Here is a 12,989-nt window from a genome sequence, read left to right as displayed (position 1 = left end):
TCAGTACCAGTATCAGTATCAGTACCAGTATCAGTATCAGTATCAGTACCAGTATCAGTACCAGTACCAGTACCAGTACCAGTACCAGTACCAGTATCAGTACCAGTATCAGTACCAGTACCAGTACCAGTATCAGTACCAGTATCAGTACCAGTATCAGTACCAGTACCAGTATCAGTATCAGTATCAGTATCAGTACCAGTACCAGTATCAGTATCAGTATCAGTACCAGTATCAGTACCAGTACCAGTACCAGTATCAGTACCAGTATCAGTACCAGTATCAGTATCAGTATCAGTATCAGTATCAGTACCAGTATCAGTACCAGTACCAGTATCAGTACCAGTACCAGTACCAGTATCAGTACCAGTATCAGTACCAGTATCAGTATCAGTATCAGTACCAGTATCAGTACCAGTATCAGTATCAGTATCAGTACCAGTATCAGTACCAGTACCAGTATCAGTACCAGTACCAGTACCAGTACCAGTATCAGTACCAGTATCAGTATCAGTACCAGTACCAGTACCAGTACCAGTATCAGTATCAGTACCAGTATCAGTACCAGTACCAGTACCAGTACCAGTATCAGTATCAGTACCAGTATCAGTATCAGTATCAGTACCAGTATCAGTATCAGTACCAGTACCAGTACCAGTACCAGTATCAGTATCAGTACCAGTATCAGTACCAGTACCAGTACCAGTACCAGTATCAGTACCAGTATCAGTACCAGTATCAGTATCAGTACCAGTACCAGTATCAGTATCAGTATCAGTATCAGTACCAGTACCAGTATCAGTATCAGTATCAGTACCAGTATCAGTACCAGTACCAGTACCAGTATCAGTACCAGTATCAGTACCAGTATCAGTATCAGTATCAGTATCAGTATCAGTACCAGTATCAGTACCAGTACCAGTATCAGTACCAGTACCAGTACCAGTATCAGTACCAGTATCAGTACCAGTATCAGTATCAGTATCAGTACCAGTATCAGTACCAGTATCAGTATCAGTATCAGTACCAGTATCAGTACCAGTACCAGTATCAGTACCAGTACCAGTACCAGTACCAGTACCAGTACCAGTATCAGTACCAGTATCAGTATCAGTATCAGTACCAGTACCAGTATCAGTACCAGTATCAGTACCAGTACCAGTACCAGTACCAGTATCAGTACCAGTACCAGTACCAGTATCAGTATCAGTATCAGTACCAGTACCAGTACCAGTACCAGTACCAGTACCAGTACCAGTACCAGTATCAGTACCAGTATCAGTACCAGTATCAGTACCAGTATCAGTATCAGTATCAGTATCAGTATCAGTACCAGTACCAGTATCAGTATCAGTACCAGTACCAGTACCAGTACCAGTACCAGTACCAGTATCAGTACCAGTATCAGTATCAGTATCAGTATCAGTATCAGTACCAGTACCAGTATCAGTACCAGTATCAGTATCAGTATCAGTACCAGTACCAGTATCAGTATCAGTATCAGTATCAGTACCAGTACCAGTACCAGTACCAGTATCAGTACCAGTACCAGTACCAGTACCAGTACCAGTATCAGTACCAGTATCAGTACCAGTATCAGTACCAGTATCAGTATCAGTATCAGTATCAGTATCAGTACCAGTACCAGTATCAGTATCAGTACCAGTACCAGTACCAGTACCAGTACCAGTACCAGTATCAGTACCAGTATCAGTATCAGTATCAGTATCAGTATCAGTACCAGTACCAGTATCAGTACCAGTATCAGTATCAGTATCAGTACCAGTACCAGTACCAGTATCAGTACCAGTATCAGTACCAGTACCAGTACCAGTACCAGTATCAGTACCAGTACCAGTACCAGTACCAGTACCAGTACCAGTATCAGTACCAGTACCAGTACCAGTATCAGTACCAGTATCAGTATCAGTACCAGTACCAGTATCAGTATCAGTATCAGTATCAGTACCAGTACCAGTATCAGTATCAGTATCAGTACCAGTACCAGTACCAGTACCAGTATCAGTACCAGTATCAGTACCAGTATCAGTATCAGTATCAGTATCAGTATCAGTACCAGTATCAGTACCAGTACCAGTATCAGTATCAGTACCAGTACCAGTACCAGTACCCGTATCAGTACCAGTACCAGTATCAGTACCAGTACCAGTACCAGTATCAGTACCAGTATCAGTACCAGTATCAGTATCAGTATCAGTACCAGTATCAGTACCAGTATCAGTATCAGTATCAGTACCAGTACCAGTACCAGTATCAGTATCAGTACCAGTATCAGTACCAGTATCAGTACCAGTACCAGTACCAGTACCAGTACCAGTATCAGTACCAGTATCAGTATCAGTATCAGTACCAGTACCAGTATCAGTACCAGTATCAGTACCAGTACCAGTACCAGTACCAGTATCAGTATCAGTACCAGTACCAGTACCAGTACCAGTATCAGTACCAGTACCAGTACCAGTACCAGTACCAGTATCAGTACCAGTACCAGTATCAGTACCAGTATCAGTATCAGTACCAGTACCAGTATCAGTATCAGTATCAGTATCAGTACCAGTACCAGTATCAGTATCAGTACCAGTATCAGTACCAGTATCAGTACCAGTATCAGTACCAGTATCAGTACCAGTATCAGTACCAGTACCAGTATCAGTACCAGTATCAGTACCAGTATCAGTATCAGTATCAGTATCAGTATCAGTATCAGTATCAGTACCAGTACCAGTACCAGTATCAGTATCAGTACCAGACTTCCAAGAAAACATAACTTGAACATACAACATGTGGCCTCGTTGTGAGTTATTGGCATCCTTCTCAATCTTATGGATTTCATATACAAAATACACTTGCCGGTAAAGGGTTAATTATGTTTACGTTAAATGAAGCTGTATAGAAGTCGGTTGCTCCCACACTGCAGCGCTATTCACGTCGACCTGACTTGACCCTTGACTGACTCACGGTTGACTGTTTCAGTGTGGGAGCAACTAACTTTCTTTTACGATTATCGCCGAGGTCGCTACCACGCTTTCATGTTAAATGAAACTCATTGTTCTTTTAAATGAAGCTGGTTGTTCTTCAGTGTAGCACATGCATCCCCACAATCCACACCGGTCCAAATGAACACTAGGACATTTTAGAAACGAACGTTTTCATTCCCTTCCCTTCATGGGCTCTTACAGGGAATAAAGCAAAAATAACTAAGACAGCAATTCTATGGGCACAGAAGTGAGGGAGATAAACATCACACTACAAGTGTGAAAAGTCAGCAGATCAAAAACAGTGTCATTGTTCTTTTCTGCCCTTTCTTCTGGTGATGTTGTAGCAAACTGCGGTAAGGCGGCTGTGCAGCTAGTGGCTCCAGAATACACAAACTACTACCGCAACGTGCTAAAGTCGTTTCACGAAATGAAGAAAGGCAACATCGGAGGCCCAGGCAAAGGAGAGAACAACCTCTTCTGTATCCTGTTGTATCTGATGCAACGTCCGAGCACAACCGTCCAAGAGCTGTTTAACCTGCTGGCTGATAATGCCAAGCATAGTCGGCGCCGTCTTTTCAGGGCAATCAAGTGAGTTGCAGGCTGAGTGTGTGTGTGTGTGTGTGTGTGTGTGTGTGTGTGTGTGTGTGTGTGTGTGTGTGTGTGTGTGTGTGTGTGTGTGTGTGTGTGTGCATGTGTGTGTGTGTGGGGGGGGGGATAGTTTAGTGATCTGCAGTGGAAGAAGGTTCAGGCATCAGATCATGTTACCATGGTTTCAGCACACCTGTGTATAAATAACACCTATGTATAAAAATATCACCTGTCTTTTAAATTAAGACCCCCTTCGAATAAAGACCCCCTTCGAATAAAGACCCCCTTCGAATAAAGACCCCCTTCGAATAAAGACCCCGTCAGGCGAAATTACTGGTCAGTCGGCGTCACGCATTTTTTCACAAAAAATTGCGTTTCACCTGCTGGGAAAGTATGCGTGTACTCGAGTCTCATCCTGAGCACGTTTTTTTCTTCTTTTTTTCAGCTCCAGTATAGCTGTATTTTTTCATTGCAAAGCCGTCCTCGATTGTTGTGTTCGTTGTTCAAACGAAGTGGACATTCAATCATGAAGGCAGAGGACATAGGAGCCTGATTGGAGTTTCTCGTGGCATAGGACGCCCACACCGAGACACTTTGGGATTTTCTGAATATAAAATACCGTACGCACGATGCTGAGATCAATTTGTGCGATATCAAATTGTTTGTGATCTACCACATCGAGCAGAACGGGATCCAAACACAAGCTTACCGACGGTTAGGCTGCCGACCTGACTGGACAAATGATCCCTGGCTTCACCAGACGCCAGACGTCGGACACCATGTCCTTTGCCGCGACGTCCATCTCCAAAAAGAACTCAATCTTCGTTGTGAAAAGGCTTGAAATACTCAATATTCAACCGAGATTCGCAGTCTCACCCTTTCTCAGATCGAATCATTTTTTGTTGTAGCAGTTGCAGGGCAGATCCCCACAACTACTTCAACAGAAGATGGCTCCAAAGCATGCCTGGAACAAGCCATATCGAGGTTGCAAGCCACCTCTCTCAGCACTTTTTTTGAAGAAATTCGAAATTTCAATGGTGGAAGATATACTATGAAGAGAATTTCAAAAAGTATATTTCGCGGAGCGATCGCTCAACCTACGTCATTCAAACTTTGCAGGATGGTTCAGACGTACATGCTAGGCATGGAACCACAGAAGATGATATCATAGCTGACACACAGAGTCACACACACAGCAAATTCGTGTGCACAGATACTAAATTAGTGGACGTCGTCATCTTCTTCCCGCTGATCTCAAATGTACGATGACGTGCTATTTCGCCTGACGCCTTTTAATAAAGACCCCCTTCGAATAAAGACCCCCTTCGAATAAAGACCCTCTTTGAATAAAGGCCCCTTCGAATGAAGACCCCCTTCGAATAAAGACCCCCTTCGAATAAAGACCACCTATGTATAATGACCACCTTCATGTATTTATAAAGATCACCTGATGAGTGCCTGAGATGGCATGAAACTTTAAGTTGTGACTGATCAAGCCATCTGTTGTTCTGACTAGTGTGTCACGGCTCTACCTTCCCGGTATCGAGCTCTCTTGGATTTCTGCTGGAATTCACAACAGTGTGTAAAGATTACCTATGTATACACTATAAAGACCACCTGTGTGCTTGAGAACGTTGGTGCGTTTCGAGATATCAAAATTTGGCGGGCAAAAAAAAACAAGCCATTCAAGCTTTGCACTCGATGTCTGTTGTGACCGCTCGACAGGGAGCACACAAGCCAGCTGAGCACCAGCGATAACAAGCCCAAAGTGGCTTGTTTGGGTGTGACCGCGGCGGCCTTAAGACCACTTGTGTATAAAGATCCATTAATGGTAAAAATGATCACCTGTATGTAAAGGGTACGGTGTATACGGGTATCAGTGGTCTCTGCACCTTCAGGTGAAGGGTGGGTTGGTTTGGGTTTGGGGTGGTGGGGGGATTGTTGTTCACTGAACCACAGATCTTGCTGTGTTCAAGCTAAGTTGCTAAATACTTGACAATCAAAACATCTGATAATTGGCCTAATACTGTAGAACGTATAGTTTTTAACGGGTAAAGAAATTAGCATTCTCTGAATCAGGACCAATTGACAATGAAATATGTTAGTGACCCGAGTTTCAGAGTTTTAAGAAAAAGAAGATGACTACTACTGTACTGTAGTACCTGCTAAATTTCAATTGACGCGGCAAAACTTTAGCGAAAACACTCCTTTCGTTAAAATCACTAAAATATCACCTGCGCTTAAATTGGACTTGGATGGAGAGCCAAGAATTAATTTATAAAAAATAAAACGACCAAGGAACTACAAGTTACGCTATGATGTCCACTAACACCACCAGTTACTAAACAATCAGCTCATGCGATAACATAGCATGACATGGACCTACGGTACTGACGCTATAATTAGCCATTTTACCATTTTTCAGTAACAAGTGAACTGTTGAGCTACAAGAAAAGTTAGCCTAGTTCTATTAGAAACGTGTGTGTGTGTTGCTGTGCTCCGTCTCTGTCTTTCGTCCGGGTCTTTGCTCATCCATTGTGCACTGTACCATGACAATGAGAAGTTCACTCTGCCGCTGTTTGACCTGTATCGTGTTTGTTTGCCAGGAATGCCGAGTACTTGAAACAATAAGCAGGAGATGAGGCCTTGTCCAGAGATGGCAGGGGGGGGGGCAAGCGTCTGCTCTCCGACCCCCAGCCGCTCAGTGCCTCGGCCGGAGCGGATTAGCAGCCTGGCCGCCCTCCGGGCAGCGTCGTGGAGCCTGATGTCTTTTGACCGGAGCGTTCGTACTAGGCATCATGGGCGCTGTGTGTTTTCATTGCCAGTTGGCATGTGTTGCTGTGATCAGCTCGTGTCATTTTCCTTCATCATGAATTTACACATAGCAGTGATGTTTCTAATGTCTTGAAGTACACTAGAAACTCACATGCTATTTTACTTTGAATTGCAGTTCGTAAATTTTGAAAATAATAAACTATCAATTTTCAATCCATGTCAGACAATCAGGGAAGTTTTTGAAGCTCCTCTCATTCCCGCCATTAATGTAATAAGAATATTAAAATTTCAAGACACGCTTGCGTGAGCCTTTACTGAAACTTGACTAACGATATTGAGATCACCATGTCTCTGTGCGTTGAGCCAATCCACATTGATTTCATAGAAGCCTAACCTATATCTTTGCAGACTTGATTTTTGTATCCAAATTCAAGACTGAAGATCTCACCAGAACTTAGTAGCAGAATGCGGTTAATTAATGCGTTGAAATAGGCTGGGAATTTCTCGGTTCTATGCTAGTAAATACAAATGGCATTGCCTTACTCTTTTTGCTGTCATCGGCTCACTGCTGATGAGATATAACAAGGTGGAAACAGCTGGCTGTCTGAGATTTGAGTATGTTTTGTTTGTTTTTTTAAATTGTTGAACACCTCCCTTTGGTGTCCCAGCAGCTGAGACTGCTGTTATCACCACCATGTCTTCACCTATCCACCTCCCTTTGGTGTCCCAGCAGCTGAGACTGCTGTTATCACCACCATGTCTTCACCCATCCACCTCCCTTTGGTGTCCCAGCAGCTGAGACTGCTGTTATCACCACCATGTCTTCACCCATCCACCTCCCTTTGGTGTCCCAGCAGCTGAGACTGCTGTTATCACCACCATGTCTTCACCCATCCACCTCCAATTCTAATTGCAACGCTTTACTATTTTAAAAACACTCAATCACTGTGTGACGTCATTGTTGATGTTCCCGGCTATCATTGCTGTACTCTTCTCTGGCCCCTGTGTCTGTTGCAGCCATGATCACTGCATGCTGCCCCTTACCACCATTTTCAGCCTAGCATCTGCTACTGTCGTACTGATACTATAGTGTGTTTCAAAAGTATAGACCTCTAGACTTTTTTGAATAATTCAAATTTGTTTGAGTTTTTGAGAAATTTCTTCGGAATACATGTGTCGTGGCTGGCTGATCGTCCCTATGTGTTAGTTATCCCAAGCCCGTTTGCACAAAGTATATGTGCGCAGCTCTTGGTAGTTCCACTCAGGCGTACCTCAGACCCAAAGCACAGAGAGAAGTCAGGGTGGCGGAGCCCTCAGGTCCGATAGTAAAGGAACAGAGGAACAGTAAGAAACTACAAAGTCAAAGGCCACACAGGCTCAAGCGGACAAGTCCGCTTGAGCGGTAGCGGAACTCCTATAAAGAAAGTCTAGAAAGCTATTATAAGAATAAGACTAATACAAGACTCATACAAGACTAATCGATATCTGGCTAAGTCAGCGAACTTATACTAGCTGAAATCTATGCGAGCGGCCACGAAGGGAAGGATCGAGCAGGCAGCAGCGAACGAGTAGTGAGCTGTGCTAAACTCAGCAAAGAGTGATGTATCTAAGTATTGAAGCTAATGCTAATCATGAATCGGAGCAACTAAGCGGAACAGCAGAACAGCGGACCGGCAACAGAGACAATAGCTGACAGTTCTATGGTAATGGATAGTCTAGGTCCGGCGACAGGAGAGGTAACCCTATCCCAATCAAAAGGAAGAGAACATTGATGAAGAGCCGCGGTAGAGGTAGGTGACAGGCTGATAATGAATGTGTGCAGCACTACTAATACTATAGTATTGGTGAGTAGTACTATCTATACAGGGCCATTACACATGTATTACTCAGGCAGCTCACACAATAACGGTCACGTGATCCGAGACGGGGCATCCTCTTCGATTTTTGTGCAGAGTATCAGTTGTTGAGCATGGTGGAACACTGTATTTTTCCATTTTGGAGATGGAGGAGAGAGTGTCGAGTGGTTTGCCATCGATGGCTGTGGAACCCGTGGACGAACTGTCAAATGAAGAATGGTCTGTGAAGGAACTGAACAGTTTTCTGCTGAATGATGGTGCGTATCTGTCTGGAAAAAGAAGGAGTTGTTGGAGAGGTAAGTTTTCCGCATTCAGTGGATATTTCGGATTACTGTAGATTGAAATTTCTTTTTCTTTTCTCTACCTTCTCTCCCCTGTCGATGTAGTGAACACTTCTCTATGCAGAACCCTGATGCTCCTAGAACTAAGAAGGGCACCACTTCCTCGAGTCTGTCCCCGGGGAAAATTGCGGAAAAAAAATCGCAAAAAACGCGGGGAAAAACGCGGCATAATATGGCATAATTTGCGGTAAATATGCGGTAAATATGCGGTGACTAATATTGATGTGCGGCAATTTTCAGTGAGTTTGTAGTGAAATCAATCAGTTACAAGTCTCTGGTGTAAGCATTCGTCATATTTGAGTAAAAAGCCGCCACGATGAGACGTTGCTGACCGAACAGTGCACTGTGTGTACGTGTACGGTGTAGAGTAACAAAAAAGTTCAAAAAACGCGGGAAAATCGCGGAAAACGCGATCTTTTAAAAAATCGCAAAAAACGCGGAAAAAAATGCGGCCGCGGAATTGCAATTTTCCCCGGGGACAGTCGAGTGTACCTTCATCATGCCCAACATTTCATGCGTCCCAGTGGATGAGTGATGAACCTCTGTTTCCCAGAGTGAGTGCCACAGCATGCTTGCTCGTCTCCAACTCAGGGACAAGTCGCCGACGACAGTGAAGAGGGAGCTGATGGAGTAGTACAAGTGAACAGGCCCGTGGATAGTGTCCATGAGTTTTACTTTGGTGGCTATGTGCATAATGTGAAAGTCTGTCATATCGTGCACACAGCCACAGCTCGAACTCAGATGACTTTCTCCGCACACCTGAGCGACGAGGCAGAGTCTCTCTCCACTTCAACATCAGCAGCTCGAGCAGCGCCAGCAAGCAGTCGATCTTCCAATAGCGAAGACAGGGATGGGTCATGCCTTTTTCCCAAGCTCCAGAGTCTCTTGGCAGGGCGTTCCATATCTTCGCAAAAGCAAGGATGAAAGTCGTCTAGGATAAAGTGTTCCGAGCACAACACTGTGAACGATATCGCAGCACTGCGGCCCTCTTCTCGCCAGATAGCCAGGATTCCAGAGTGTGGAATGCCAGCATCACCAGGGAACGCATGGAAAGACAAGTGGGTTCCTTACACTAACGTTAGGGATGACGGTTGCTGCAAACAAGAACCCAACAGTGGTCCTTGGAAAGCGTTTCAACTTCTTCCTTCACTTCAGAACTAAAAAAACTTCAAATGAAAAAGGCGGCGGAGTACATACATGAACATGATCATCGCGTCGGGACCGTGAAAACACAGCCTGTCACAGGAAACTTGATCACGTCCTGCAGCAAACCACGCATGCTGGTTGCATGCCAAGTGTGCAGCGCGTGCACAGCATGCCCCGTCTCGACCCCTCTCGCTTATTGTGCAAAGGGTCTATTTTTCTCATCTAAATTTCTAAGCGATTGGATAACAGACACCCAATTTCGAAAATGTTATGCACAACGTGATCACAGATTTTATGTGGTATAGTTGCTGTCCTAACGGTTTTTTGAAACCAGAGCCAGAGGTCTGGACTTTTGAAACGCACTATGCTCGAGTTTGGATCTACATGTTCAATGACAACAGAATCTGATACAATGTAGACCAGGTTACCAGGGTTACCAGCGTTACCAAGGGTACTAGGACTAAAGGGACCGTCACCTAATTTTTTGCTGACTACCCGCCAAATCTTTTCGTTTCACGTGTAAGAAACGTCCGCGTACCTCGCTACCTTTCATGTCAAGCTATCGGGTGGTGTTCATACTGGAAATCGATGATGCCACACCAAAGATATACTAAGTATTATTATAATTATACAAGTAAATCAATGATCATTTTCACTGTTAGGAGATCCCCCCGATAGGCTATGCCTTTGGGAAATCCTTTAAATAATAAATATCAAAGGATAACTGCGTATTAGTTTTGCCAATGTTTCTGTTCTTGGAGATGGCAATGTTGCGTATTCTTCCCGCAATGAATTATATACTCAGAATGCTATCGTGTTTCCATGGTATACTAAAACATAATAGCAAATGAGTTTGTGTCCATGGTATACTAAAACACAATAGCAAATGAGTTTGTGTCCATGGAATACTAAAACACAATAGCAAATGAGTTTGTGTCCATGGTACACTAAAACACAATAACGGTTATGCGCGGTGCAGCTAACGAAATGGATGAACGGACGACGGCCTGAGCGTTCTTCCTGGGTGAACACTGGCGTTCTCCTTCCTGGGTGAACACTGGCAGCCACCATACACCATGCTTGATGTTTCAAGCACCATAGGCATAGGCGCAGGCCACGTTTTTCGGCACCGACGATTAGTTCGTCCACCAACAGTCTAAACAAATGTCTCTTACTTCAACACCCCGTAGAGCTGCCGCTGTTGTGCCAAGGCCCATTGGCGCATGGTGTGTATACTCCAAATCTACATGACATTGTATGATGATGGGTAATTGCAGACGTTTGTGCTCTTGGACAGTGCAACGCTGCGTGAAGATAAGCTGTGGCTCCACGGTTGCTCAAAACGCTAGTGTGGTTCCATGGAATACTAAAACACAATAGGCGCGGCGCAGCTAACGCCCACTTGGATGAATCGGACGGCAGTAGTGGCGAGTCCGTTCTCCTTCCTCGGTGAACACTGCTGGACACCCTGTTTGATGATCCACCAAACACCATCGGTGCAAGCCACGTTTTTCGGCACCAGCGATACGTTCGTCCACCAATAATTGAAATTAATTTTTCTCACTTGAACACTCTGTAGAGCTGTCGCTGTCGTGACAAGGCCGTGTATACTCCAAATCATCTACATGTAGGATGAAGAGTAACTGCTGAAGTTTGCGCTCGTGGACAATGCAACGCTGTGCAAAGTAAGTTGTGGCTCCACACTCGCTCAGAATGCTAATGTGTGCCCATGGAATACTAAAACACAATAGGCGCGGTGCAGCTAACATCCACCGTGGATGAAACGGACAACAGCAGCAGCTAGAGCGTCCTCCTTTCTCGGTGAACACTGCTGCAAGAAATAATGCTTGATGATTCACCAAACACCATCGTTGGGGGCCTACTTTTCCGGCACCAACCGGAACGAGTTGTTCGTCCAGCAACTTTGAGTCTTTCTTCAACACTTCGTAGAGCAGCCGCGCAAGGCCTTTCCTTAATTCAGTTTAGGGTAGCGATCCTTCCTAGATCAGTAGATGCTATCGCCAATAAAAATGAAGTCAGCTACTCTCCCAACAGTAGCACTAGCAGCTCGCCTGGACTTGTGAAAAATAATTTTGCAAGTCTTCAGTAATAGTTTGCATGTACGCGCTGTAGCCAGCCATGTGGCGTGAACAGATTGCTTGACGTGAAAGGTAGCGAGGTAGGTAGGCGTGAAACGAAAAGATTTTTTTGATATGCGTGTTAAAACAAAATGGCGTCTCGATTTATTGAAAGCAGGGCACGGCTGTTAGCTGCACTTGGATCGCGGCAACTTAGTTTTCTGCACGTGAACCATGAAAAATCAATGCATGCTCATGCATGTTCATGCATAACCAGTCAGCTGGCCTGCTCGCCCACGCATTTGACAGGTAACAATTCCATCAAATTTGAGATATCGCTTCGTTCTAAGTCTCAAAACAGTTCTAAAGTCACCAAACCACGCTGGTAATCGATGGCTATTCAATGTTAACATCTTCAGGAAGACTTCAGCCGTTTCCCGAGAGTTTGGGCATCGTTGCCGTTATTTTTCACGGTGTTCTTCTTCGTCCTGTCTGGAGCCGCATCCTGGAATTATTTGAAGTAGACAATCATAGAGTTCTGGCAGGACTTTATGGCTGAATCAAGGCCGAGTGCATACGGCCAAGGGCCCTGCCTGTAAACGCTCTGTAGCTGTGTCAGTGGTGTACGTGCCGTCACTTGACTACTTCTGTTATTTTTAGGTCGCGTGCTCTGGCGTCTTATTTTGTACTCAGTTCAGTCGCGTTCTACTACTCGTAGTCATGGTAGTAGTACATGTAGTATACTAGTACTAGGGAGTCGTATTATGGTCCCTGATTGAAAGTGTCATGTACATGATTGTACTAGTAGTTGGTAGTACGAGTGTTCAAAACCATTTGAACTTCATACTGTTCGTCTTCTTTTTGACATGCTCTCTTTCCATCGTCCTTAGCTTTTGTTTGTTGTGAGCTGTTTTGGCTTTCTCCTATACCTCTAGGGGATGCCAAGTGATGGTTTTGAGAGGCTGGTGATGGCTGTGAGCGAGAGTTTGCCGATCGGCGTCGTCCTCGCTATAGCGATGAAAATACTAGTTACTGCGCACCTGGCAGATATCACAACACGTCGGAGCGTCCAGGAACAAAGCAATCTTGGGTTTTCACTGGAATCTAGTTCCTCCAGCATCGCGTAGCCCACCGTCGGTGAATGACCGTCCACAAAGGTTGAACCTGGTCTTCTGCAACATCTCGCAGTCCTGCGAAGCACACCGG

The 12,989-nt window shown here is 44.7% G+C and overlaps 1 protein-coding gene across 1 annotated transcript in view; it reads left to right on the top strand.

Annotated features, from left to right (window-relative positions):
• LOC135823464 (uncharacterized) overlaps positions 1-7,355 on the top strand; it is a 35,639-nt gene extending 28,284 nt beyond the window's left edge. The window contains exons 14-15 of the mRNA XM_065336312.1: positions 3,344-3,587; positions 6,194-7,355. Coding sequence (XP_065192384.1) covers positions 3,344-3,587; positions 6,194-6,218 — 269 coding nt within the window. The 3' untranslated portion in view covers positions 6,219-7,355. The remainder of the gene's footprint in view (positions 1-3,343; positions 3,588-6,193) is intronic.
• The last annotated feature ends 5,634 nt before the right edge of the window (positions 7,356-12,989 follow it).

Source organism: Sycon ciliatum, chromosome 8 (assembly GCF_964019385.1).
Source record: "Sycon ciliatum chromosome 8, ocSycCili1.1, whole genome shotgun sequence".
NCBI lineage: Eukaryota > Metazoa > Porifera > Calcarea > Leucosolenida > Sycettidae > Sycon > Sycon ciliatum.
Note: the sequence above shows the minus strand (reverse complement) of the source record. Positions and strands in the feature narration are given on the sequence as shown.